Source organism: Diabrotica virgifera, chromosome 4 (assembly GCF_917563875.1).
Source record: "Diabrotica virgifera virgifera chromosome 4, PGI_DIABVI_V3a".
Lineage (NCBI taxonomy): Eukaryota > Metazoa > Arthropoda > Insecta > Coleoptera > Chrysomelidae > Diabrotica > Diabrotica virgifera.
Genome location: NC_065446.1, coordinates 141,712,699 through 141,740,505, shown reverse-complemented (window position 1 = coordinate 141,740,505; position 27,807 = coordinate 141,712,699). Strand labels below are relative to the sequence as shown.

General features: G+C 34.5%; 1 protein-coding gene across 1 annotated transcript in view; it reads left to right on the top strand.

Moving 5' to 3' along the window:
* LOC126883168 (adenosylhomocysteinase) overlaps positions 1-27,807 on the top strand; it is a 213,571-nt gene that overhangs the window by 84,417 nt on the left and 101,347 nt on the right. The window contains exon 3 of the mRNA XM_050648417.1: positions 18,852-19,193. Within this exon, the coding sequence (XP_050504374.1) occupies positions 18,852-19,193 (342 nt within the window). The remainder of the gene's footprint in view (positions 1-18,851; positions 19,194-27,807) is intronic.

Below are 27,807 nucleotides of genomic sequence, written 5' to 3'. Positions count from 1 at the left end.
GCGTCTTTCTTGGTAACAATATATTTTGTCGCCTTTCAACTTGGGGCCCGATTTTGTACTTTTTTGCCGGTCAGACATTTCTTTTGTTGTTCTTTTTATTTTTTGTGCTGTATGATTTTTAGTGCTAGCCTGTTTTGGTTTTCTTCGGTGTTTGCTAAATATTTATGTGTACACTAATTGATGTTAATTACTAGTTAATTGATTAATGTTAATTGACTGGTTTATTGAAGTAAATTAATGTTGTTTCTAATGGTTGATTCTTTTATACAGATTGTCCTTGCTAATTAGTATTATTGTTTTTGATCATTAAACTAACTTAAAATCATTTCTCATTTTGCTAATTTTTCTTATATAAGTATTATTATTTTCGATCATTGAACTAACTTAAAATTATTTTCTTATCTTGCTAATTTTTCTTATACAGATTGTCTCGTATATGATTATAAATTGATCATAGGTTTAGTCTCTGCTATTTTTTTTATATTGGATAATAAAACCTGATATAGTTTAGTAACATTTTTGTTTGAGAATACATAGGGAGTTCATTTTAGGAATTAAGGTTGTTTGTTGTTTTTATTTTTTTTTGTTTTGGACAGTTTTGAACTATCTATTTGGTTAGGTATTGATTTTGCAAGTATATGTGAGAGTTAAATAGTTTTGAACAATGGAAATATATTAAATTTTTTGTCGAGTTTTTAATGAAGATGTTTTTACTTTTATGATGTAATGTTGGAATTTTAAGCAAGTATAGTAAAGAATAGGTGAATTGTAGATACTTCTTTTGAACCAACGGATTTTTGTTGATCTGTGTTATTTTCTGAGTGTTAATACTAGTATCTGAAATAAAGTTTATGGATAGTATGGCTCCATCCAGATTTAAAGTTGAACATTTGCTTCCTGAAGAATTAGACTATGAGTTAAAAGTTAGAGGACTTGAGATACCATCTACTGTTGAGTTAAAAATGTCGACTTTGGGGGGAGTAATACATCAAGAAGTTACTAATAGGAGTGTCTTAGATACAACTGTTATGATGGACTTTAAGCAAGAGGAAGCCGCTATTCAGTCCACTCGTCTAGATTTAAAAGCAAATATTGATGATTTTTCTGGAAATACTAGCTCCAATAGTTATGCAAAACTCTTATCTAGGATTTCACATGTAACAGGTCGTATTTTAAGGTTAATTTGTCAGAGTGAAGAAGAAGAAATGAAGAAATCTAAATGGTTAAATGAAGTTTTTAGTTTAGAAGGTGTTTTGGTTGAAAAAACTGATAGTGAGGTACCTTTGGCTCAGTCTTCTCCTATTCCTAGAGTTAGTCAGAATCTTACCAGTCAAAAATCTTTTCCTGTGCATAAGTTGGGACTGTCTTTTTCAGGGGATGAGAAGAGTGAATCTGTGATTGACTTCTTGGAACGCCTGGAATGTCTTTGTGCATCAAGGGATATAAGTGAGACACAACTTTTCTTGTCTGCTGGTGATTTATTTGTTGGCTCAGCTTTTGTATGGTACAAGAATAATAAGTCTTTATTTCAGTCTTGGTCAGATTTAGTTCGAAATCTTAAGTCAAATTATCTGCCTTATGACTACCAGGATCACATTTTGGTTGAAATTAAGAACCGAAGACAAAAAGTAAATGAACCAGTCACCATTTTCATTAATGCTGTTCAAAATTTATGTCATAGATTGGAGATACCTTTAGAGGAAAATCAGATTGTTAGATTTATTCGTAAGAATTTGCTGCCAGAATATATCCAATCGTTGTCACTACTGGATATTAATACTGTTAGTGAGTTAACTGATAAATGTAGGCGTTTGGAAGAAGCTCAAGTTTGGATGAAAGCTTCATCGACTGTTCCTACCGATCCTATTCAAAGAGAAAATTCTCAGTTCTCTCGTTATACTGCTTCTACCTCTCGCAATCAAACTTCAAAGAACTTTATGAATGTTTCTGCTCTTAGTTCAGACATTGTTTGTTGGAATTGTAAAGGAAGTGGTCATGTGGCTTCTGGTTGTTCGGCTCCTAGACGGATGTTTTGTTATGGATGTGGTATTTCTGGTGTCATTCGTTCTCATTGTGTGAACTGTTCAAAAAACTTCAAAAAGGAGGAAATTGTGAGTTCCGGCAGTTCTCCTCAGGAAACAACAGGAATCGAAGTTACCACACCAAAACAAGGCAAAGGAAAGCAACGAAGGAACAATCAAAAATCCAAAGGAAATCCAGGCCCATCTCATCAATAGGATTTTCCAGAGTTAAGAATAAGTTAGGTTCATCTAGTCAGTGTCCTGTTATGAATAGTTTAAATAGTGTTAGTAATGATAGTTCAGATTATGTTAGGACAGAAAATTTAGTCGAAAGTATTAGTAGGTCTTCTTGTGAATGGAAAAATTGGTTGAAAATTGTGAAGAATTTTGTGAAGTATGGTATCCTTTCATACCAACCAAACATAGATTATATTGGTTTCGGTGACGCGTTAGATAATAGAGTATATTTGCCTTTGTCAATGTTAGATGGTCATTTTAAAGGATTAGTTGATTCAGGTTCAAATATTTCAGTCATTTGTGGGAAGTTTATTAATTTAGTTCAGGATTCTAGTTTGACTTTTAGCCCTGTAAAAGATCTATCTGTTTCTACTGCTGATGGACAGATTCAAGAAGTCTTAGGTTGTGTAGACATTTTAGTAACTTTTTCCGGTAAAAGTAAAATTGTAAAAATTTTTATGATTTCCTCTGTCAAGCATGATTTAATTTTAGGAATGGACTTTTTAAATCAATTTAAGGTTAGTATAGATTTCTCAAGGAAGAATTGTGAAATGTCATCACTATCTTTATGTATTGTGAACACTATTCAAGATTTTGGTTGCTTGAATAAGAGTCAAAAGGAACAACTTGATCAAATTGTAAATTTGTTTAAAGAAATTGGTTCTGATGATCGATTAGGGAGAACTTCACTTTTGGAACACTATATTGATACTGGTGATTCCCCTCCTTTTAAGCAGAGACAATATCCTTTATCTCATGCTATGCAAGAACATCTATTGAAAGAACTCGATCATATGTTAAAGTTGGGAATTATTGAAGAGAGTAAATCATCATACGCTTCTCCTATTTGGCTTGTTAAAAAATCTGATGATACATACCGTATTTGTTTTGATGGTAGAAAACTAAATTCAGTCACTGTTAACAAAGATGCCTTCCCACTACCTCTGATTGACACTATTCTGTCTAAACTTCGTGATGCTCGTTATATTTCGTCTATTGACTTGAAAAATGCTTTTTTTCAAATTCCATTGGAAGAAAGTTCAAAAGCTAAGACGGCTTTTGCTGTTCATGGTAAAGGACTGTACCAATTTCGTGTTATGCCCTTTGGTCTTGTGTCCGCACCCCAAACCATGTGTCGTTTGATGGACTTAGTACTAGGTCCCGCATTTGATGAATATGTTTTTTGGTATCTGGATGATATTGTGATCGTTACGCCCACTTTTGAGACTCATCTTGAAATCTTAAAGAAAGTTTTTGAAAGATTGAAAGAAGCGAACTTGACAGTTAATCTATTAAAGTGTAAGTTTTGTCGTCCTTCTTTAAAATATTTAGGATATGTTGTAGATCAGTTTGGACTCAGAACTGATCCAGATAAGGTTTCTACGATATGTGATTTCCCTGTTCCCAGGACTACTACTCAAGTGAGACGTTTCTTAGGAATGACTAATTATTATCGTCGTTTTTTAGTTAATTATGCAACTTTATCAACCCCTATTTCTAATCTGTTGCGTGATAGGAAAAAAGGTCAGAATATTGTTTGGAATGCAGACGCTCAAATGTCCTTCGAGCAAATTAAAGTAGCTTTAACTACTGCCCCTGTGCTAAGTAGTCCTGATTTTACTAAAACTTTCTATCTCATGTGTGATGCTAGTAATGTAGGAACGGGATGTGTATTGTTCCAGATTGAGGATGGTTTGGAACACCCTATTGCTTATATGAGTAAGAAGTTCAACAAAAATGAACAAAAATTTTCAACCACTGAGAAAGAATTATTAGCTATTTTGCATGGAGTAGAACACTTTAGGTACTATTTGGATGGTCGTTTTTTCTATGCTGTGACCGATCACTCAGCACTAGTTTGGCTTAAAAATTTGAAGACTCCTTCTTCTAGGTTAGCTCGTTGGATTATTCGTCTGTCCGCTTTTGATTTTGAAGTTGTTCATCGTAAAGCTTCTGGTACTGTTGTAGCTGATGCATTGTCTAGAGTTCATGATGTCAATCTATTGGATTTGTCACAATTGAAAATTGACAAATGGTACCGTCAGATGATCAGTAATGTTATAGAGGATCCAGATAAATACCCTACTTATAAGGTTGAAAATGGCCTTCTGTACAAACATTTTTTTAATCGCTTTGATATTCTTTCTTCTCATTCCAACTGGAAGATAGTTGTACCAAATGCCCATCGTTCTGAAGTCATTTCTCAATTTCATGATGATCCTACTGCAAGTCATCTTGGCGTTTATAAAACTTTAGCTCGTGTATCAGAGTTGAATTATTGGCCTAAGATGCGAAAAACGATTCACAATTATGTTCGTAAATGTCAAGTATGTGCTGCATGTAAACCTTCAAATCTCCCTCAAGCTGGTTTGATGGGTTCGTATAGAAATATTAATCATCCATTTCAGATGGTGTCATGTGATCTGTTAGGTCCTTATCCTCGTTCTAAAAATGGTAACTCATTCGTGTTTGTTATTGTGGATTGGTTTACGAAATTTTCATTAGTTCAGCCTTTGTCTAAAGCTACTTCAAGAGCTGTATGTAGATTTTTAGAGAATCATGTTTTTCTTATTTTTGGAGCTCCACAAATTGTGTGTTGTGATAATGGTAAGCAATTTACCTCTACCATGTTTAAGAATCTTATGTCTAAGTATTCTGTTCAGAAAATTTTTTATAATGCGAATTTCCATCCCCAAGTTAATCACACAGAACGTGTAAACAAGTCCATCGTTACTGCTATACGTTCGTATTGTCACGAAAATCATCGTACTTGGGATGAAAACATACATCAGATAGGTCAAGCTATTCGCCTATCCAAGCATGAAATAACCGGACAAACACCATCATTTTTGGTTTTTGCTCGTCAAGTTCCAATAAGTGGAGACTTCTATGGTAAAATTCATGAAAACGCTGATAATCTATGGTCAGTTGAAAGTAAGATTCATCGTTTGGAAGATACTCAAGTCATGCCAAAGATTTTTGAAGATGTCAGAAAACGTATCAAGAACTCGTATGTAAAGTCTAAAGCTCGTTATGATTTGCGAAAAAGGAATATTCAGTTTCATGTTGGTGATGCTGTTTGGAAGAAGAATTTCCAAAAGTCCGACAAAAGTAATTATACTGCAGCTAAATTGTTGCCAAAGTATGTTCCTTGTGTAATAACTCGGGTTATTAGTCCATTAGTATATGAGCTTAAATCGCGAGATGGAACACGTCTGGGTAGATGGCATATTTCTACTTTGCGCCCAGATACTACGGGTTTTGATGACTCTGATAGTTCTGTGCATGATGGTGATAACAATGATGATAAATATGATGAGTCTTCTGACTCCTCTGTTTAGTAATAGAGTTATTGTCTTGTAAATGGTACACATTTTTCCATTTAGGTTGAATTTGTGAACCTTTATTTTTGAGTGGTTATTTTGTTTTTGTCTTTGTTGAATATATGTATTTCACTTTGTTAATTACTAATACAAACCGGATACAATGAAAGTTTAGTATGTGTTGATGTAGTTTCTATTGAAATAAGTAGTTAATGATAAGTATTATGACAAGCTTAGAACTTAGTTGTCCGTAATTTTTCAGTTCTCTTTCTATTCTGGTTTTTGTTGTTCTTTTAATTACTTACTTCTTAAGTTAATAGTTACAACTTCCATTCGTTAAGAGAATACTGAAGTCATTTTGTTGTTGCGGTCAAGTTCACGACAGTATAGTTTGGTAAAGCTGTTGAGCTTAGTCATAATTCTAATGTTAGTTTTGTTCAAACGATAAATGGTTGATTTTATGTATCCCATTTAGTTAGTTGGTGCAAAGGAATTATATTCATAATTTTGATTTACTTTGGTAGGTAAATAGAACATTAAGTTGGTGTATATGAAATTGTTGTCTGTAAATCTGTAAGATTTTCATGGAAACTTCTGCTTTCTGGCTTCCTAATTCAAGACTTTCGTGTCTTTAGCTATGATCCAGTTGTTAAGTGAAACTTCCTTAAGCATTTTATAGGTGTATGGTAGTGGTCACCTTATTTGACCTATTCTATTGTACTTTTAATTGTTAGCTCTCAGTACACAGGATAGTTCTCAGAAGTTGTGTTTTAACTTCTGATAAGTTTAAGTCAGTAAAAGATACAACGTGTTATGGTAAACATTTCATAACCCCAAATTTAGTTATGTATGTAGATATTTTGGTTGTAGTGACCTGATATATGTACGTATACATATATATTTTTGTAAGTTCACCGCTGTTATAAATGGTTTTGTAGGAATTTCGGTGAGAAGGATATAATATGTAGTAACTTAGGGTTGTCCTAATATATATAGATATATTTTTTTTTAAATTTTGATTGGTTTTTTTTGTTAGACTTTATCTTTAGTGGTATGAATGGGTTACGAAACTGTGTCTTTAATGACAAGGAAGTTTTCAGAGTTCGACGTGGATTGTATTTGGTTGGGTAGATAGATATTCCTACGGGTCGCTATCGACTATGCTGATCAGCACTACTGCTATCTTGCTAACATGGTCTCTTCTGCAGATTCGTTAGATTATTCATAGTACTTTAGTCGGAGTACCACTCAATTGTAAATTAGTAGAGTCAAAAATTTTAGATTGGTAAATTCTATAATTTACTAGGGTTTAGTTGGGAGTACTTGGATTTGTCCTAAATTCTAGATTTGTACGTGGATTTTGTTTTGAGTACAAAGTGAATGATGTTTCTTTTGTTTGCGAAGTTCATACTGGAGTGTTGTCGGATTTTCTTTCATATGAATAGTGTATAGTGTGAGGTTTGAGTTCAGAGCCACGGCGCAATTTACATCCTGCGAGGCCGCTCTCAAAACTATCCATCGATGGATGATACTGATAGCTCTTCAGGATAGTTCTGATCTTCAAAAGTTACGGATTTCGTAGTTAGGGATATTACTAAATATTCGTATCGTATGCCTTACTTTTTTGTTTAGATCAGGTAATCAGATTTGAAAGTGATCTGAAGCACGATGCTGTATGGATGAGCGAATGATTGTAGATGAATCTGTATTGCGGGCCCGAATAAAAGGTGTGTGTTAGGAGAAATGTACGAGTATCTGCAATAGAGAGCTCAATTCTTTTGATTCTTCTTCTTCTTCTTAGCCTTCTATCGTCCACGTTTGGACATAGGCCTCTCCCAACTCCTTCCATCGGTCTCTATCCTGAGCAACATATTTCCAATTCGTTCCGGCTACTCTTTTAATATCATCAACCCATCTCATCTGTGGTCTTCCTCTCGGTCGTTTACTTTGGTAAGGTCTCCAATGTTGTATCGTTGCATTCCAACGTTGGTCTTTTTGTCTAACAGTGTGGCCTGCGAAGCTCCATTTAAGTTTGGCAACTTTTGTTGTTATGTCCTCGACTTTTGTTTTTGATCTTACCCAGTCGTTCCTCTTTTTATCTGACAGTCGTATACCTAACATTGCTCTTTCCATAGCTCTTTGTGTTGTGGCTAGTTTATTCATATTTGCCTTGGTTAGGGTCCAGGTTTGACACCCATATGTCATGATAGGAAGGATGCACTGGTTGAACACTTTGGTTCTCAAATATTGAGGTATTTTGCGGTTCTTAAGTATCCAACCAAGTTTTCCAAATCCTGCCCATGCTAGTCTTGCTCTTCTATTAATTTCCGCACTTTGGTTTTCTTTGTCTAGTTTCAGGATTTGGCCTAGGTAGATATATTCCTGGATTTTTTCTATCTCACTGCCATTTATAGTTATGCGTCTGGGGTCATCTGTGTTTGTCATTATTTTTGTTTTCTTCATGTTCATTTTCAGGCCGACGTATTGGGAGCTGCCTGCGAGTTCCTCCATCATAATTCTTTTGATTGGTTGGCCTAAATTTTGGTAGTTGGCAATATAGAACCTTTAGTTGAAATATAATCGTATATATATATGTGTGTATGTATATATGTATATATATGTGTGTATATATATGTATACATATTTTTTTTTGTTTTTGTTGCTTGTCACGATTTCTTACGAAAGGAAGAGATCTCATTAATAAATATGTGGTTCATTATTGTCTACATCAATGAGTGAATTTTTTTTCGTTATTTTGGTTGGTAGGAAAGAGAAAAAAACCCTTTCGAGTTTTTTTTACACGGTTTTTGGGGGAGTTGTTACGGTTGAAAGGTCTTTTTCTCAAAGTTCTTGTATAATTCATAATGAATATCAAATTTTGATAAGATGTATAACAAGTTGTATACCTATTAGGCCTTATTTAACATTTAAATAGTAACGGAAATAGTAAATACTATATTTTATTTTGATTGGGCTAAGTTCAAGGTTTTTGTCAGGTGCGAAATAGATAAATTAATTTTGGTGGTCTTCGTTGATAGCTTGAAGTAAAAGCATGGTTTTTTAAGTAAACCGATCAGACTTCGATCAAGATGTGCATATATTATCACAAATTATATTTTGGATTATTCTAAAGATTACATCAGTTTGTGGAACATCGTATGGACTTAGTTTTCCGATTCCTTGTTGGAGATTATAGAATCTAGTTTCTGTGAAAGCCTTCGTTAGCCATACATTTTTTGCACGAAGAAACAAACCACGTGTTTCCACCGCATAGATTTTCCAGAATTTTGTATACAGGCTGTGAATTATATGTATTTTAAATATTAGTTGGAGACCTTTGTCCGCTGAAGTCGGATATTTATTCCGATTTGATGTTTGCCGAAATGCAGTAATGAAGTTGTTGGATGCAACTTTTTCTATTGGTTGTTTGTAAGAATGTTGATGGTGTGAAGACGTTCAAGTTTTGGAACTAAAGGTTAGTGAAATTATTTACATCACTACTTTCGCGTAGAAAAGACTATTCTTTTGTTTGTTTTTTTATTTGAGAGACACTTCAACATCTCACTAGTCAATCTGTTCCTAAGATAGATAATATTTTATTACTTCATTAAAGTCATAATAAAATTATTATTCAACAGTTTTATTTTAAAATAATGTAAAGAGCTCTTAGGGAATTTAGGTACTTTAGTTGAAACCTCTTCGAGGTGACTTTTTAGCAAGTGTTTTTCTCTTTCATTTCAAACATTGTAACGATATACTTATTATATTGATGTTTATAATAAATAATATTTGTTTTGGTAATAAAGTTATATGTATTTACTATTTAATTTATAATTCTCACATATTTTTGCTGGCGCCCTGTAATTAGATATTCCTAAAATCTACTTTGAATAAATCATTTTAGGCCAGACTAAAATGATTCCTTCTTATGTTTTCTAACCCACCCCAGAGAAGTCTCAAATCTCTATGGTCTGACTTTTATTTGTTGTTTTCTTTAAATTAACTATAGCTGTTACAGAGAAAGCGTCTTTCTTGGTAACAAGACGTATTATTTCTTTTCTTACAAGCTTGTTGTAATTCGTTCATTGTGAAAGGTTTATTTAGCATGTGATCATTTGTATAATTATTTTTGAACTCTCTTGGTTTTTCGTTAACCCAATTCGGACAGATTTTACTATGAAAATATTCTGTCCAGTCTCCCCACTCTATTTGATGTCTATTTGCTTGTTTCCTGTTTTTGAATCTGTTTAATTTAGCCCAAACATCTTTCATTGGAGTATTTTTGTTCAAACTTTCACAATACGATTTCCAACTAGCTCTTTTTGCTTCATTTGTAATTCTTTTAACGATCGCATCTTGATTTTGATACTTATTAAGATTATCCAAATTTGGATTCTCTTTATATTTACTAAATAACTGCTTGCGTTTCGTTACTGCATCTTGGCAATCATTATTCCACCATGGTTTGCATTTTTCCCAAGTATTTCGTTTATTTGTACTCTTTTTTGGTATAGCTACGGTAGCTGCTTCGTTCACATCTTCTAATAATTTGTCATAACTATCGTCAATAACATTCAATGATTTTTCATATAACAAAGTGCTAAATTTTCTCCAGTCTGCCTTGTTAATTTTCCATATTTTATGACTTTTTGTTGGTGGTGGCGTTCCTCTAAGTTGACATTTCATGAGTATTGGCAAATGGTTAGAGCCATGGGGATCTTGAAGTACCTCCCACTGGAATAATTGACTGATATTTTGAGAGCATATAGTAATATCAATAGCACTTTTTCTTTTGCCTGGTCTAGTAACAAGTGTTGGTTCACCTGTATTTAAAAATACTAGATTTAATGAGTTTATTGCTTCTAACAGGTTTCTTCCTTCAAAATCTTCTAGATCTGATCCAAAAGCCGAATGATGCGAATTAAAATCCCCACCAATTATACATGGTTTTGGTATGCTATTAAAAAAATTAAGAAATTGTGTCAGTGTAACTCTACTCAAAGGTTTTATGTAAACTGAAACAAGATAAACTTCTTTAAATTGACCAATCCGAACACACACACCTAGCCATAATCTTTTCCATTTGAGGTAAATCTATCTCAGAAAAACTAATTTCATCCTTAATTAAAACTGCTACACCAGCTTTTCCATCTTCTCTATCTAAACGTGAACAATTATAACCTACGAAATTATAATAAATATTTGGTTTAAACCAAGTCTCCGAAAGAAGACCTATATTGATTTTATATTCATGAAGTAAATACTCCAAATTACATTTATTTGAAACTGCCGATCGGCAGTTCCATTGTGTAATAGAAAAGGTTTTGTTCATGTCTGCGAGCTTAATCCCTGTTTATTGAGTCTGTCCTTAATAACATTAACCACTTCAAACTGTTGAACATTTAAAATATTATCCCTATTTAAAGACTTTAATATATCCATAACTAATTCAAATACTAATGTTATCGTTTCTGTTTCTGACAGTTCATTCGTTTTAATAATATTCTCTCGGTAAGATTCTTGACTCAAAATACCCCCTTGTAACCTAGCGATTTCAATTGGTTTAGTTATTTTGATTGCTTCATTAATACAAGGATCAGGTGTTTGAGGCCTGGCCCTTTTCGTTGGATTTCTATAGATAGTGTATTTATGGGAATCTATGGGGCTAGACTGCGAAAAACCTGAAGAATATGGAAGAGCAGCTTGACTGGGAAGGAGTGGAAAAGCTTTTTGAGACGCTAATTCTATGGGAAATTGAGGATTTAATGTTTTATTTTCACTAGTAGTTGCATTTGCATATGTTCTATTGGGGATTAATTTAATTGCGTCATTGTATGTTAAATTTTTTTGAGACATAATATCTTTAATAGTTTTTTGCCTCAAATATTCAGGACACAGCTGAAAATTTGTAGTTAAATGATCTCCGTTGCACTGAAGACATTTATTGTTTGGGTTTTCCGTGCATTTGGAGGATAAATGTTCACCGTGACATTTGAAACATCTAGACTTACCACGACACTGTCCACCCACGTGCCCGTAACGATGGCAATTGAAACACAAAATTACTTTCTGTACAAATAGTTCGACCGGAATTAATACCTTATTAATAACTACATACTTAGGAAAACTTTGTGCCCTAAAAGTCACAATAATACTTTTAGTTGGAACATATACCGTAGTAGCATTCTCAACAATTTTCCTTTTTAATCTTTTGACTTCTACTACTGTAAATTTACAGTGGTAGTTATAGGCTTTAATTTTATTTTTTAACTCCTCATCTGAAATGTCTCTATCAATATCCCTTAAAATACCCTGACGATGAATCATAAATTTAGGTACATAAGCCTCAAGTTTATTTTCAGTAAATCTTTTTGATTTATTTTGATCTACTAAAAAATTGGCCCATTTTGACTCTCCAAAAACTACTTTTACTCGATGTTTTCCTGCCAAATCAATTCTTTTTATTTTATTATCCAGTTCCGGCCAATTTTTTAGTATTATATCACCAACCCTAATCGCATTTAAACGTAAATCACTTTTATTTTCAATTATTACTTCAAAAGGACCTGTGTCAGTTTGTAAATATTTATAGGTAGTTCTAATGTCATTTGTATTTATTTGGGACGAGTTTGACGAAATATGAAGTTGATTTTTACTTACGTTTGAGCTGCTATTGACATTTTTATTAATATTATCGATACCTGAAACCGCTGTTATTTCCATATTATTATTCTGTTCTTCTCTAAACTTGTAAAATTCGTCCTCTCCGGGATCGGGAGGGTCACCGTCACCGTGTCCGCTCATCAAGATTTAATCGCTTCGAACGCTAAAACTGACTTATATTTATATAAAACTTAAACTATAACTAAATTAACGAAACTAAAAAAGAAAATTTAACGGATTTAACTAATAAAAACTGCTAATAAATTTAAATTTTCGAGAGGAACTTTGAAATGCGTCTTTACACTTTGACAGTAGTTTGACGTTCAATACCTTGTAATATGGCATTATAATATATTATAATGCATGCAATAAACTAATATTTAGATATTATTTACTAACTTATTTCAAATTTATCTTATTGTGTTCATGTTTGAATGAAATTAGCGCAATAATTCGATGAAATAAAATTATTTTGATAGAATATTTAAAAGTCAGATCAGTAGACAATTACAATGGTTTTGAAGCGTCGCGTCGTCATGGAAACCAATATCGTCGTCGTGGTAACCCATTATATTGGAAGTTTGGTTTTGACAACCTTGTCAAAAAATTAATTTGTGTATTTTCACTTCTAAATAAAAATTGATAACTCAATTTTTGTGGCTTTTTTCCAAACGTACGGCCTTAGAAAAAATATTGTTCCTAACTCATGCGGAAAGTGTCTTCCCCGCACTCGACTGCTTGCCCGAACTCCGCTATCGCGTCGTTCTAGTCAACGGCAGTCTCGTGCATGAAAGTATCACTTTCCGCACTAGTTGGAAAATAACTATTTATCAAAAATTTTATATGTACTAAATTCTTTTCTAAATGGTGCTTATTGGACTGTGTATAGTTTGTTTTTAAACCAAGAGGAGTGATTCAAATTTACCGCGCCGTAATGATTGTTTGTAATTGGTCCAACCGCAGGCAAGTTTACTCCACTGTTATAAAATTTTGACACTAATCACATTTATCAAGTTTTGACACTTTTGGCATTTCATACGTTAATTCAGTTATATCGGCGATTTTTTGTGTTTTCTGCGTTATTTCTTTAATTTTTAGATTTTTAGTCTGATTTGATATAAAAAGCAGTTGTTTTTAGAACTCTTCAGCAACGAATTAATATAATATAATATTTATGGATTACCGTTGGGGGCCGACATGATCAACCAAAAAAGAAGATGTATTTGGTTATTTTTCTAGTGACGTTCTTGAGTGTGAATCTGTCTTTTTAGTTTACTCCTCCTGGTTAAAAAATAAACCATAGTATTTGTTAGGTTTGGTAGTAATGATATTATATATTATAGTCCTAGTTAATAACTTCTTCTTCTTTTTCTATTTGTATCTCAAGTAAGTTGCCGTGCCTATTGGGGAACCGTCTCTCGCCGTCATTACTACTCTATTTGTTGTCATTCAGCTTATGTGGCCATTCCATTCTACTCTTCTGCTTCTTACCTAGTTATTAATGTTCTCCACCGTGCATCTCCGTAATATCTATACTTCTAGCCTTCTAGCTCTATCCCGCAGTGTCTTACCATCGATTTTTCAGGGTTTCTTAAAGGGTTTTCATCTCAGCTGTTTCGAGCAATATTTTTGCCCCCTCTGTGTCAGGTCGTGTTTCTGCCGCGTATGTCATTATTGGTCTGATGACTGTTTTATAAGTTCTGCCTTTCATTTATTTTCCGATATTTCTCCATATTGTGTCATTCAGACAACCAGCGACTTCGTTTGCTTTATTCACTTGATCTGCCTACCACTTCTGTTTCGAGCTTTTCGTAACTAGATAGTATGAGTATGATGAATAGATATTAAATCACTTGTTCTATTATCTAGCCTTTCAGTTCCAATGTACATCTTATTGTATTTGTAGGAATAATTTAACTAAGATAGCAAATTTATGTCACAATAATAAAATGCAAGAGATTATTAAATTCTCCTGCTGTTACGTGATTACTAATTACTATGAAGCAAAAACCACCGACTCTATAGCCTGCATCCTGCATTTTTATAGCAAGTAAAACCGGAGGTTTGAAAAAAAAATGCATACTGAAAAACGATAAATTGGGAAATCCTACGTTGTGGATGTTTTTATTATTTGAAACTGATCTTGTTAACGTGACGTGGCTAGAAAAATATTTCTTTAAAAACATATCAGATAAACTTTTGACCCCGCCAAACACGATTATTATCAACTTCAAAAATATACTTGTCGCTTTGTAACTTTTAATATATTTAAAATTAGTCAATACTGTTTTGTGAAATCACAATGTAAGTATAAATAAATGTGCGAACTGAGAACGCATTTCATAATAATTATTGATAAGGGCAGAGTATTTTTATCTTTATTATTGTGCAAATAATATCGTCTACATTAATAGTGTGATGTAAAAATTTGCTGTCTGAACTTGTTTAAATAATACATTTTTTATCAATGCCTGTGCTACAGAGGCTTCTAGAAAACTTCAGAGCCCGCAGCGGCAAATTTTAGGGTGGTTGTGGACTGTTTAGAGTCCTATGAAGAATTTTAAAAAGTCTGGTTGGTTGTAGGTAGTTTTTAAGAATTTAGTATAGCTATTAACATTTAACGATCATATTCTTCTTCACGTGCCATCTCCGCGACGAAGTATAGCAGTCATCATTGCTCTTCTTACCTTTAGACACTACAGCCCAAAAGAGTTCAGTTCATCCAAACTATTCTCTGAGATTTCTCAGCCAGGACATTTTTCTTCTAGGTACCTATGCTACGCCTTCCTTGAATCCTTCCCTGCATTAATTTTAGGAGTTCATATCTGTCACCACGTGTTATATGACTCAAGTATTGCAGTTTTCTTATTTTGATGGAGTCCAGTATCTCCCTGCTGTTCTCTATTCTTCTTAGCGCTTCTTCATTGGTTATTCTGTCTGTCCAGGAGATTCTCAGCATTCTTCAATATATGTCCACATGTCAAATGCTTCCAATATATTGAGACATTGTTTATTAAGAGTCCATGTCTCCACACCATACAAAAGAACAGAAAGTACATAACATTTTAGTACTCGTTTTCTAAGATTTAGGCTGGGGTCTCTACTAAATAATATTGGTTTCATATTATTTAATGCACTTCTAGCCTTTTCTATTCTAATTCTGATTTCTTTGGTATAATCGTTTGTTTCATTAATGTTTGTCCCTAAATAGTTATAATTCTGAACTCGTTCTATCGTCTTATTATTTACGAGATTGATGTTTCTAATATTTTTCTTGGATATAACCATGAATTTTGTTTTCTTTACGTTTAGTGACAGAATTTTGTTTTCTTTATGTTTAGTGACAGACCAAATTCTTCACTCGTTGCAACAACCTTATCTAAACTTCTTTGTAGATCTGTAATATTTTCTGCTATTAGTATTGTATCATCAGCAAATCTAATTTCGCATAGGTATGGGTAGGCCATTTATTTTTATGCCTGCTACTTTACATCGTCTTATGGTTTTTTGAATATTTCCTCTGAGTATACATTAAACAGTGATGCCGACAAGACACAGCCCTGTCTAATACCTTTTTTCATTTTTATTTTATTAGTTTTTAAATTATTTGTTCTTATTACAGCTTTTTGTTCATAATACAGGTGTCGATATTCTTTGTTCTCAGTAGTTTCATTGACGGATTATGTTTCACCGTATCGAATGCCTTGTTATAATCTAGTAAGCAGACATAGATGTCCTGGTTTACATCTAAACATCTCTGTATTAGAACATTTACTGCAAATAATGCTTCCTGATTCCTTGAGCATTTCTAAATCTGAACTGAGTTTGTCCAATGTGTTGTTATAACTTTTTATAAATTCTACGATGAATAATCTTTAGTATGTGGCAATCTAACTTTTAGTATGTGGCACATTAGACTGATGGCACGGTGTTCATACAAACATTGTCTGGCGTTTCTCTTTTCGGTACAGGCACGAATGTTGATAGAGCCATACGAGCATTTGGATTCTTAAATTCATTCGGTAATATTTAAGGGGGGTTCTCAAAGACTTTGGAGCTCGTAGAAGAAAGTTTAAAGATTCTCTCGTAATATTTTATTGTCCCTGTAGAAGTTTCGGATATCTTGGAATGTTTTAGGACGATTCTGGGCTGTTTTAAGGTCCTATGGAGAGTTTTAAAAAGTCTAGAAAGTTGCAGGTAGCTATGAAGCAATTTAGAAGAGCTATTCATATTTAAGGATCATCTGTGTGGCTTTAAATGCATTCAGTAATATTTTTTGGAGGTTCTAGAAAACTTAGGATCCCGCGGAGGAAATTTTTAAAATTCTTTATGGTCTCTGCATAGGGTTGCAGAACATACGAGAAATTTAGAATATTTTAAGTAGCTATGGAGTAATTCAGTAGGGCTAATAATAGTATGGGGTATCTGGAAGATTTTAAATAAATATATGACGTAAGATTTTAGGGGTCTTAGAAGAATTCAGGGCTCGTAGAGGAAAGCTCTTGTATTATTTTATGGTCCCTTTTAGAAACCTCTGACGTTTTAGACAGCTTTTAGGAGCAGCCAATAGTGGAGGCTACTAGAAGTAGGAGGCCCTTAGAGAAATGCCCAAAATGTTCAGAGGATTATAAAGGAATGCAGTCATCGCGACCACTATAACATAACTATATAACATTGGAAACCTTACGAAGGTTCATAAACAACCAAGAGTAAGACCATAAATGAGATGTGCTGACAATAAAAAAAGAATAGCCGTAACAAATAATTAGAAGTGTGTTGCTCAGGAGAGAGATCGATGCAAGGAGTTGGGAGAGGCCTATGTCCAAACATGGACGACAAAACGCTAAGACGAAGAAGGTACGATCATATCTTCGTCGTATTTGCTTATTAACTATGTAAATTCTGTGTTTTATTTAATAGTTCATATAAGTTTTTAACAGGTGGCCTATGTTTCAATATATTTTTACTGACGGCTCCAAAATTCAAAATAAAACCGGATGTGCAATATATCACTGGAATTCTGAATACAAAGAATCATGCCGATTGCCTAATGAAGCTTCAATATATACTGCCGAATTATCAGCTTTATTACTTGCGTTAAAATATATAGCCTCTCTTGGTATGGACAATTATATCATTTTCACCGATTGTAGAAGTATTGTGGACAAACTCACTTCTATCCAATCGACAAAAAATCTAAACCACATTGAGATAGAAATTAAGAGTCTATATTATGATTTTACTTCCTCGGGCAGTTCAATTATTATTTGTTGGGTGAAAGGACATTCTGGAATATTAGGAAATGAAGAAGTCGACAAATTAGCTAAATCTGCAGCTTTAACCAAACAAAACATAAGCAACATACTTCTACCAGTAACCGATATAGATAATATCAGTAAAAACCATTGCAAACAAAATTGGCAACGTGTATATAACCAAAGTACAACGGGAATAAATTTTAGAAATTGCCAGCCACTAATTCCCAATGAGAGATGGTTTAAACAAGAATCAAATAGGCTATTTATAAAAACAATAAACAGAATGAGGTCAAATCACGCACTAACCCCAGCATACAAACACAGCATAGGTATCAGTGATAACCCATATTGCGCCTGTGGTGGAATGGGAGATCTACAGCACCTCATATTGGAGTGTGGACTGTACAGACAAAATATTAAAGTAATGTATGAAAAGTTAATTGATCTAAATTGTCCTTTACCTGTCAATTTAAACGAAATTCTTTTTCCAAAAAATAAGCAGACGTTACAATGTCTTTACGAATATGTAATGTCCTGTAAATTTAAATTTTAAATAGGCTTAGATAATAAAATTATAAAATTGTAAAAATATCACACAAAATTGAAAAATGTATCCATTAATATAGTATAACACTCTGTAAATTTTGATAATAAGTAGGCTTAGATATTAACTTAAAATTGTTATTGTAATACCATACAAAAAAACACAAATAGTCTGGCTAATTGGCTCCGTCAAAGCCATTAATAAAAAAAAAAAACTTTTTAAAGTTTTGGTCTTAGACACACCTATTCAAACAGTAATATTTGACGGCACTCAAGTATCTGCATCTGTTTAGACTTTTAGACGATACCATGGCTGTAAATTATGTACTGACAACCTCGGATCAGATAAGAATAACTGCGCTGGAAGATATTTCATTTATCTTTTTATCTTCCGAGTATATTAATGATAAAGAGAATAGGAGATAAAATACAGCCCTGCCGCTCCTGTCTTGATTTCAATTTTATTGGTCAATGTATATCCCACTTTCACTTTGGCTGTTTGACCCCAATAGAGACTGCTATTATGATAATGCCTCTATAGTCGATTCCGATCTTATGGAGTACTTCAATTATCTTTTCGTGCTTTACGTTATCGAATGCTTTTGCGTAGTCTATAAAGCATATATAAACGTCTTTGTTCATATCTCTGCAGCTCTGGATGAGTTCCTGCAGACTAAAAAGTGCTTCTCTTGTGCTAAGAAAGAGCATTACGAAAACCAAACTCAGACATAAAGTTTCTAGTTTAATGTTACTGTAGTAAATTATGTATAGTTACGTAGAGTTAAGCGACCAACTTTTGATTACAGGTACAATGGTCCAGTTGCAACATCTTCAGTACTCAAGATCACGCCGCTGCAGCAATTGCCAAAAGGGGAATTCCAGTATATGCGTGGAAAGGGGAAACAGACGAAGAATACGTTTGGTGTATCGAACAGACCTTAGTTTTCCCAGACGGAAAACCATTCAACATGATTCTTGACGACGGAGGTGATCTCACGAACTTGGTACACACTAAATACCCACAATATTTGACCGGATGTAAAGGAATTAGCGAAGAAACCACCACTGGAGTTCACAACTTGTACAAAATGTACAAGGAAGGTACATTGAAGGTTCCAGCTATCAACGTCAACGATTCAGTCACAAAGGTAAGTGTTTATTCTTTGTTACGAAATGATAAGTTCTAAATCCGTACATTAATTAGTTTTTTTCTTCTTCTTTTTGGGTAGACATGACTCTGTTTTTCAAAGTGCCTCTAGTAAGTTGACGTTACGCCATTGTTTTCGTGGTCTTCCCACTGATCGTCTGATATTCCATACTATTAGATATATTTGTTGTCATTCTGCTTATGTGACCATTCCATTCTACTCTTCTGTTTCTTACTCAGTTATTAATGTTTTCCTCATTGCATCTCCGTCCTATATCTGTACTTCTAGCTCTGTCCCATAGTGTCTTACCATACCATTGATTTTTCGAAGGAGTTTCATGTTTGCCGTTTTTAGCATTCCTTTTGACCTCTTTGTGTCAGGTCGTGTTTCTGTGGCGTATGTCATTATTGGTCTGATAACTGTTTTCTAAAGTCTGTCTTTTATTTCTTTCCCGATATTTTTATTTCTCCATATTGTTTCATTCAGGCAACCTTTGACTCTGTTTGCTCTATTCACTTGATCTTCCACTTCTGTTTGGAGTTTTTCGTAACTATATAGTGTGATGCCTAGAAATTTAAACTCAATCATTTGTTCTATTATCTGACCCACCAGCTCTAATTTACATCTTAGTAGATTTGCTGTTATAATCATGCTGTTACGATTGCAACTTGTAGAAAATTATGGTGCAACTGACGCTCGCCTTTTCTTTCCGACGAAAGTCTGCACGAGTTTTTATTTCCACGAACCAGTCGAAGGGAGCCGCCCCCAACCGGTGGCTTGCACAAAGTAGAAGGGATAAATCAACCCCCCACTCTGTTCATTGTTCCTGTTGAGCCGGATGTTGCTCCTATTCACCCCGGAAGTAGTTCCTGCTTTGCTCTAAGCCGGAAGCTGGAGATTTATTTCAAAAAGTACGACGGCAGTCATTTTTCGTTTATTCGCAGTAATCTCAATATCTCACGCTACTCATAAAAAACAGCTTTGTTTTTTCTCACTTCTTCACAAAGAAAAAATATATTTCGAATTTCTCACACACTCAATCGAATTTGGCGTCAAAGAAGGTAGACACGCAGACAAAAGCAGTTGTTATTGTTATTCAAAGTTTTTAGCCGTCCCGGAACGTAGAAAAGCAGTTTTATTGTTCTTCGAAGTTGGTCGTCGATACCTGCCAGTTTCCAGTTCTCCTTTCTTCTCTCAAAACTTAAAATCGTTATTAGAAGTTTTATTACAGATGGAAGACAGGTTTTTCAGTTCGGTCGAGCATACATGTTTTTTCGCCCGCTGTGAATTTGAAAATGTAGTTTCGGCAGTGATTTTTATGAGGTTTGGTCACTTAGTGTAGACGTTTAATAAATTATTTTTGTATCGTTGTTGCATGTATTTTTTTATAGTTGTATTATCGCTGTTTAAGTAGATATTAGACTTATGGTATATTATTAGCTCATGGCACAAATTATCTCTCGTTGTATTTAAAAATTTGTATTAGTTCTCTCACGTTTTCAAAATGACTGATGTTGCAAAAATTATAAAATTGAGAGGGCACACGAAGGCTTGCATTACTAGAATTCAAACATTTGTCTCAAAAAATAAAAATGCAGTCTTAGATTGTGGTCAATACATTGCACGAAAAAATGTATTAAACGAAACTTATTGCGAAATCTCGTCCTACAAAAGGAACTCGAATTAGAAGATTTCGATAAACACAGTTCAGATAGGGATATAGTTAAAAAACAGTATTATAATTTAGATTCATATTTCCACGAGAAAATCACGCAATTATCTGCGAAGCCGGTTCAGATTCAACCTATTGTAACTAATGTAACACCGTCTGTCAGCACAAGTCAAAATGTAAAGCTTCCAGAGTTAAGAATTCCGTTTTTCTCCGGTGAAATATCTGAACTCCTGCTAATAGGTTACTGCTGTCTAGTGTCTGCCCGTCTATTCCTCATCACATCCTCGAAAAATATCTTGCCGAGAAGCACATCTTCTTTCACCGATGTCTTTCTTAAGAGCGGGAATTCAAGATCCTCAATATAGTCACGTATTAAGCTTTCGCAGGCAGGTGTACTATACACCTGTCGACAATCTTGTTATTCCTGAATCAATTCTCATTGACTTCGATAATACATCTTACCGAATCTTTCTTTCTGATGGACTCACTTTCTATCTCTGTCATCAATCTGGTCATATCGCCTCAACATGTACCTATACGGCCATCCAGTCAAACCCGTCCATACTTACATCCCAAACTGACCAAGACTCTACTTCTTCCTGTGATGCAACAGCTGAAGACAAAAATCACTCTGTCCAGAATCAAACAGAAAACACTGGTGAAGTAATGGATTCCTAAGAACTCCCTACAGAAATTACTATACCGAAACGTTCTCATTCTGAAATATCGTCTCCAGTTAATACACCACCGGTAGAAAACACAGAAATAGATTTTACAAACCCTAAAGCAAGATCAACAGAAAAGCCAAGAGTCACTAAATCTGATACAAAAACTAGAGAAACAGTTTCTACTGAATCACTTATCCAACCTGCAAAGGAATTTATTGATAAAGCTTCAACCCTGTTTGAATTAAACTATACAGAGATAGTCAGCTTTCTGGATGATGCACACGGTTCCCCCAATCCTTTAAGTATCGCACAAGAATACACGAAAAACATAGGACTATTAACAATGCTAACAGAAATCTACCCCAAACTCGAAGACAGACGCATTAAATCTAGAATTACACGAATAAAGAAGAAAATACGTCGTCAACTAAATCTAGATAAAACTGAAAATGATAACTCCGAAGATGATCTTTCCCAAGAAAACCTCAATTAAAAAAATCAATAAATGTGCTACGCCTGTGACACCAATATAAGTAGGTCACATTGTTATAGACTGTCCATTATATCATCTGCAAAGACAAGCTACTGGACTACCATGTGATATAAAGTGTGCGTTAAACAGTGCGGATTGTGACAAAATCATTAGGTTTTTAAAGGAAACTAAATTATATAGCCAAATATGAGTGCGACGTTTCAAGACAATCATAAATTAAAATCAACTTTGTAAAAACTCTGTAAAAAAAACTTTGTAAAATAGTTTATATTTTGTATCAAATTAATATGTATCATACAATAATGTTGGTTTCATTTAAATAACATTAGAAACCACATTATAACAGATAATAACCTTTTATGGCTGATGCGGGTTATTTCTAATAAAAAAAAATCTGAATGGTCCAGTTTCTTTGAGGTTTTCACAAAATTAATAACAGATGATAAACAGTTATCTAATGTTCAAAAACTTATTTATCTCAAATCAGTGCTAAAGAATGAAACGTTAAAATTAATTGACAATCTTGAAATAATCGACTCCAATTTTGAAATCGCAATAAAAAACTTATGCGACAGATTTGAAAATAAATACTTAATAGTAAATAATCATTTGAATAGTATTAAGTGCTCCACTCGTTACGAAACCAAATGCACATAGTCTTAGGGACTTTTTAACTCAAATTAAAAGTCATCTCGCTGCCTTAGCAAATCTAGACGTCTTAAGGCAACTCTCTGATTTAATCCTCGTTAATCTCTTTACTCAAAAATTAGACTATAACACAAAAAGATCATTTGAAACCGAGCGTGATATCAAAAACTCTTAAGTTTAACTGAGTTCCTCGAATGTATCGAAAGAAAATGTAAGTTCTCGAAAATCTCGTTCCTGAGCGTCTTCACTTTCCTAAGCAAAAACAATCCTCTCGTTTTACTTCCCTCAACACAGTTAGCAATAATATGCAATATAGTAACAATCAGTACTTTAAATGTTTTTTATGTCAAAATAACTCGCACAAGATATACACTTGTCATGAATTTTTAAATATGTCTGAAGATGAGCGGTTTCAAACAGTCAAAGTAAAGAAAGCGTGTCTCAACTGCTTGGCTAGTGGTCACTCGGTAAGTACATGTACCTCTACGTCAAATTGCGCTAAATGTGGCAGAAGACATCACTCATTGATCCACTTCTCTAACGGTTCTACTCGCAACTCAAATAATTCGTTTCATCCCAAGAACAACAAATCAAGAATCTCGTAGTCCATCGACCAGAAACACTCACTCTCACAATACTCGTAGTTCTCCAAATTCTCGTACTCACTGCAATGCATCTGGTGACCCAATACTCAAATCGAAACTCAAAAGCTCCTCCGCAAACTCACGAAAGGCAAATAAATCTGACTCTAATGATGTCTACCAAGCATCATCTCTCTCTACATTCTCAGACAAAAAGGAGGTTCTACTCCAAAGAGCATGTGTTACGATTTATGACTCTCATAATAATCCTGTTAAGGTACGCTGCCTCACAGACTCAGCTAGCCAGCTGTCTTTCATCACTGAAGAATTAACAAGTCGCTTGAAGTGTATTCCTTGCACAAAAAGTCTTCAAATTTCTGGTATATCCGAAATCTGTTCGACGTCGAATAAAATGGTGGATTTAAATATTTTCTCAAACGTTAATCCCACGAAACAATTTACACTCTCCTGCGCCATTCTCCCAACCATCACGTGTAAGCATCCTCAAATGACATTGGATTTTAATGCTCTCAAAATTCCACCAAACATTCATCTAGCTGATACAGAATTTTGTGCTCCTGTCGAAGTTCAAATGTTGCTTGGAGCAGATATTTATTTCGACTTACTCACTTATGGTTTAATCAAATTAGGCCCTAATCTTCCCACTTTAACAAATACTCACCTCGGATATCTTATAGGTGGAATTGTACCTCATCCCTCTGGATCAATTGACTCATATTCCATACTCAACATCCAAGAAAAAACTCAACCTCGAAATGAAGTATCCTTGTTCGTTCAAGCTCAAAATACCGATTCGCTCGTACGGTCGTTTTGGGAAATTGAAGAAGTCTCGCCTCCTACTTGTACTCCAAAAATCCTAACCCCTTCGGAGTAACAGGCCGAAGACATTTTTAAATCGTCACTTAAAATATTATCCTCTGGTAGATTCCAAGTACATAGATCTTCCTTTCAAATCTCCCAACGAGCATAAAAAATTGGGCGAATCATTTTTCCTTGCAAAGAAGCGATTTCTAAATCTCGAAAAGAAGTTGATCAAGTCAGATCAATTGTACTCACAGTATAAACAATTTATTCACGAATATATTGCACTTGGACATTCCAGATATGTTGCTCTCTCCACTCGAAATATTCACTCTGATTTAAAATATTTTATTCCTCACCATTATGTTTTGAAAGACAGCGTAACAAATAATTGCGTGTTGTCTTTCATGGTAGTATGAAGACTACCTCAAATCTAAGTCTCAATGATATAATGCTTCCTGGTTATACAGTACAAGGCGAACTGTTCGACATTTTGATAAATTTCAGATTGTTTAAATACTGTATTGTAGCATATCTACATTACATGTACAGACAAATTCGAGTGAATCCCGAACAAGTTTTTCTGTTGAATATATTATGGCATGATTCCCCTCAAGAGCACTTGAAATGTCTTCAACTCGAAACTATCACTTATGGATTAAATAACTCTGGGTTTCTCAGCACTAGATGTCTTAAGGAGTTAGCTCAAAGCAATGATGACCAATTCCCCTTGGCTAGTGATGCTCTTTTAAATTGCTGTTACATCGATGATGTGTTGTACGGAATGATTTCGAAACACTCTTCGAGATTCATCGTCAATTAACAGAATTTTTAAATCTCGCCTGTTTCTCGCTTTATAAATGGTTGTGCAAACTCTCCTGAATTTCTCGCAAGTATTTCTCATATCTCTGATGAAGCTAGTTCACACTCTGATCATTTTTCAGTTCTTGTGCCAAAGGTTACCTCAAGGATACAAAACCTAGGATACAAGGATACGTTTACCTATACAAAAAGAGAAGTTCTCTCTTTCATCGCTTCAATTTACGACCCTATCGGATTGGTTAACCCCGTAGTGGTAACTGCCAAGTTAATTATGAGAAAGATTTGGTTGGAAAAATTGAATTGGGATGACTGTCTCAGTTCAAATTTGCCTCAGAATGGAATTTATTTTTAGAAACACTTCCTCACCTCTCTACTCTCAAGATTCCCAGGTTACTGCTAAATTCTAGCAATGTAATAAGTATTCAAATACATGGGTTTTCAGATGCAAGTGTTAACGCATACGGTGCTTGCATTTACTTGAGAACTTCAAACGGAAATGGTTTTATCTCTTGCCATCTAATCTCCTCAAAGAGTCGTGTTAGTCCTGTAAAGGTTGTTACTCTTCCTCGATTAGAACTTCTAGGAGTATTATTACTCTCTAATTTTGTTTCGAAGATTCTTTCTGTTTTGATTCCATCACACTCTCAATTAAATTCTGTCAACTTATGGACAGACTCAGAAATCGTTCTCGCATGGATTAACTCACACCCTTCTCGTTGGTCTACTTTTGTAGCCAACAGAGTAACTCAAATCCAAGAACTTACCTCCAACAATACATGGAGACATGTACGATCGAAAGACAATCCTGCGGATATATTATCTCGCGGTGTTACCCCTCGCAGTTGCTCGATTGTGATTTTTGGTTTAATGGTCCTCAATTTTTGTCAGATCCACACGTTGATTTTAACACTTGTGTATCTAATGGTCCTTCGAGTATTAATGTTGATGAACTGCCTGAACTCAAAAGGGTTACTCATCTGATCAGAAAACCAGATTCGCAAATGTAATACTCTCTGCAAATTCTCATGCTTCACTCGACTTCAGAGAATTTTTGCATATTACCTTCGTTTTATTCACAATGTAAGAGCTAAGTCTCATAGATGTATCGGTCCGCTTACTCCAAATAAACTCTCTAGTTCTGAGTTAATGATTATCAAATTGACCCAGTCTCATTTCTTCAGTTTGGAAATCCAATTTTTAAGGGAAAATGGTCTGATTAATGCTAAGTCTATTCGTAAATGGAATCCCTTTCTAGATCCCTCTCAAATGATACGAGTAGACGGTCGTCTTCTCCTTTCTGATGTTCCTTATGATCAAAAATTCCCTCTGTTGTTACCGTCGAAATCACATATTGTCAATTTATTACTTACCCGAGAGCATCGAAGACTTCTACACTCCGGACCTCAAAATACACTCTCCAATGTTAGATTGAAATTTTGGCCTCTGGATGGTCTTCGACAAATCAAACGTATAATACAAAATTGTCTCACTTGTTATCGTTTTAACGCACAAGTCGCTTCTCAAATCATGGCTAATCTCCCAAGGGAAAGTTTCGCGCCCGTTCATAAACGTTGGAGTCGATTTTGGTGGTCCATTTCCAATTAAGACTTCTAAACTCAAAAGAACTCCCCTTACTAAGGCCTATATGGCAGTTTTTGTATGTTTAGCTACTCGTGCTGTGCATGTGGAATTAATTTCCAGTCTCTCTATTGAAGCGTTCTTATTGACTCTGAAAAGGTTTATCGCCCGAAGGGGCAATCTAGTGTCATTTTCAGCGATAGTTGCACGAACTTTCTCGGTGCAAAAAAACCAATTCAAGGAACTATATTAGTTCCTTCTCAAGGATGATATCTCTGAATCTATTCGCTCGTTCGCTACTTCATGTCAAATTCAGTGGAAGTTTATCCCTCCTCGCTCTCCACACCACGGTGGTATTTGGGATGCTGCCATAAAAATCTTCAAGTATCATCTTGTAAGAATAATGGGTAACTCCAATTTTACCTTCGATTGTAGAACTATCTACTGTACTTTCACAGATTGAAGCAGTACTTAATTCATGCCCTATTTGCGCGCTCTCAGATGACCCGTCCGATTTTTCCTTTCTCACTCCCGGACACTTCCTTATTGGATCTAACTTAACCTCATATCCTGAATCAGATTTCCCTCATATTCAAGAAAATAAGTTGTCCCTGTGGAATAAATGCTCCAGGATTCAGCAGCGTATGTGGAAGGTTTGGACACGCGATTATCTTAATAGGCTTCAAAATATACCTAAATGGTTTACTCCTCAGGAAGGCATAAGGCCTAATGATCTCGTCTTGCTCAAGGATGAAAACTCGCCTCCTCTTAAATGGTCTATAGCTCGGGTAGTTGAGATATACCCGGGAAAGCATAACAAAGTAAGAGTTGTAAAGGTTAAAAATCCCGAAGGGTTATACGTTCGCTCTATTGCTAAACTGTGTCCTCTTCCTATGACTCACCTTCAAGAATTTTAATAATTTGTTAGTTTAATTAAACCTTTTTTCGAATTATACTTAATTATTTTCTCTTTTTTGTTTTTTGATGCTTTCCCATCAAGGCGGGGACTATGTTGCGATTGCAACTTGTAGAAAATTATGGTGCAACTGACGCTCGCCTTTTCTTTCCGGCCAGCAGAATAATTTGGCTAGGTGTAGGGCATGTTTTTTCTACATACTCGTAAATGCGTTGGGTTTTTTTTGAGCCGGTTTTATGTAAACGTAGGGTGTGTGGTTCTCTCCCGCTATTTTTGTATAGCATTCGTGTGTCGACTCTCAAACAATTAACATGCACCACTCTGTGTAAAATTAGATCGCTAAATACGAAATTTTCTTTGTAAAATCAATGTAAAAGTTTAGTAAGTAGTTAGTGTAGTTTTTGTGAAAATGAT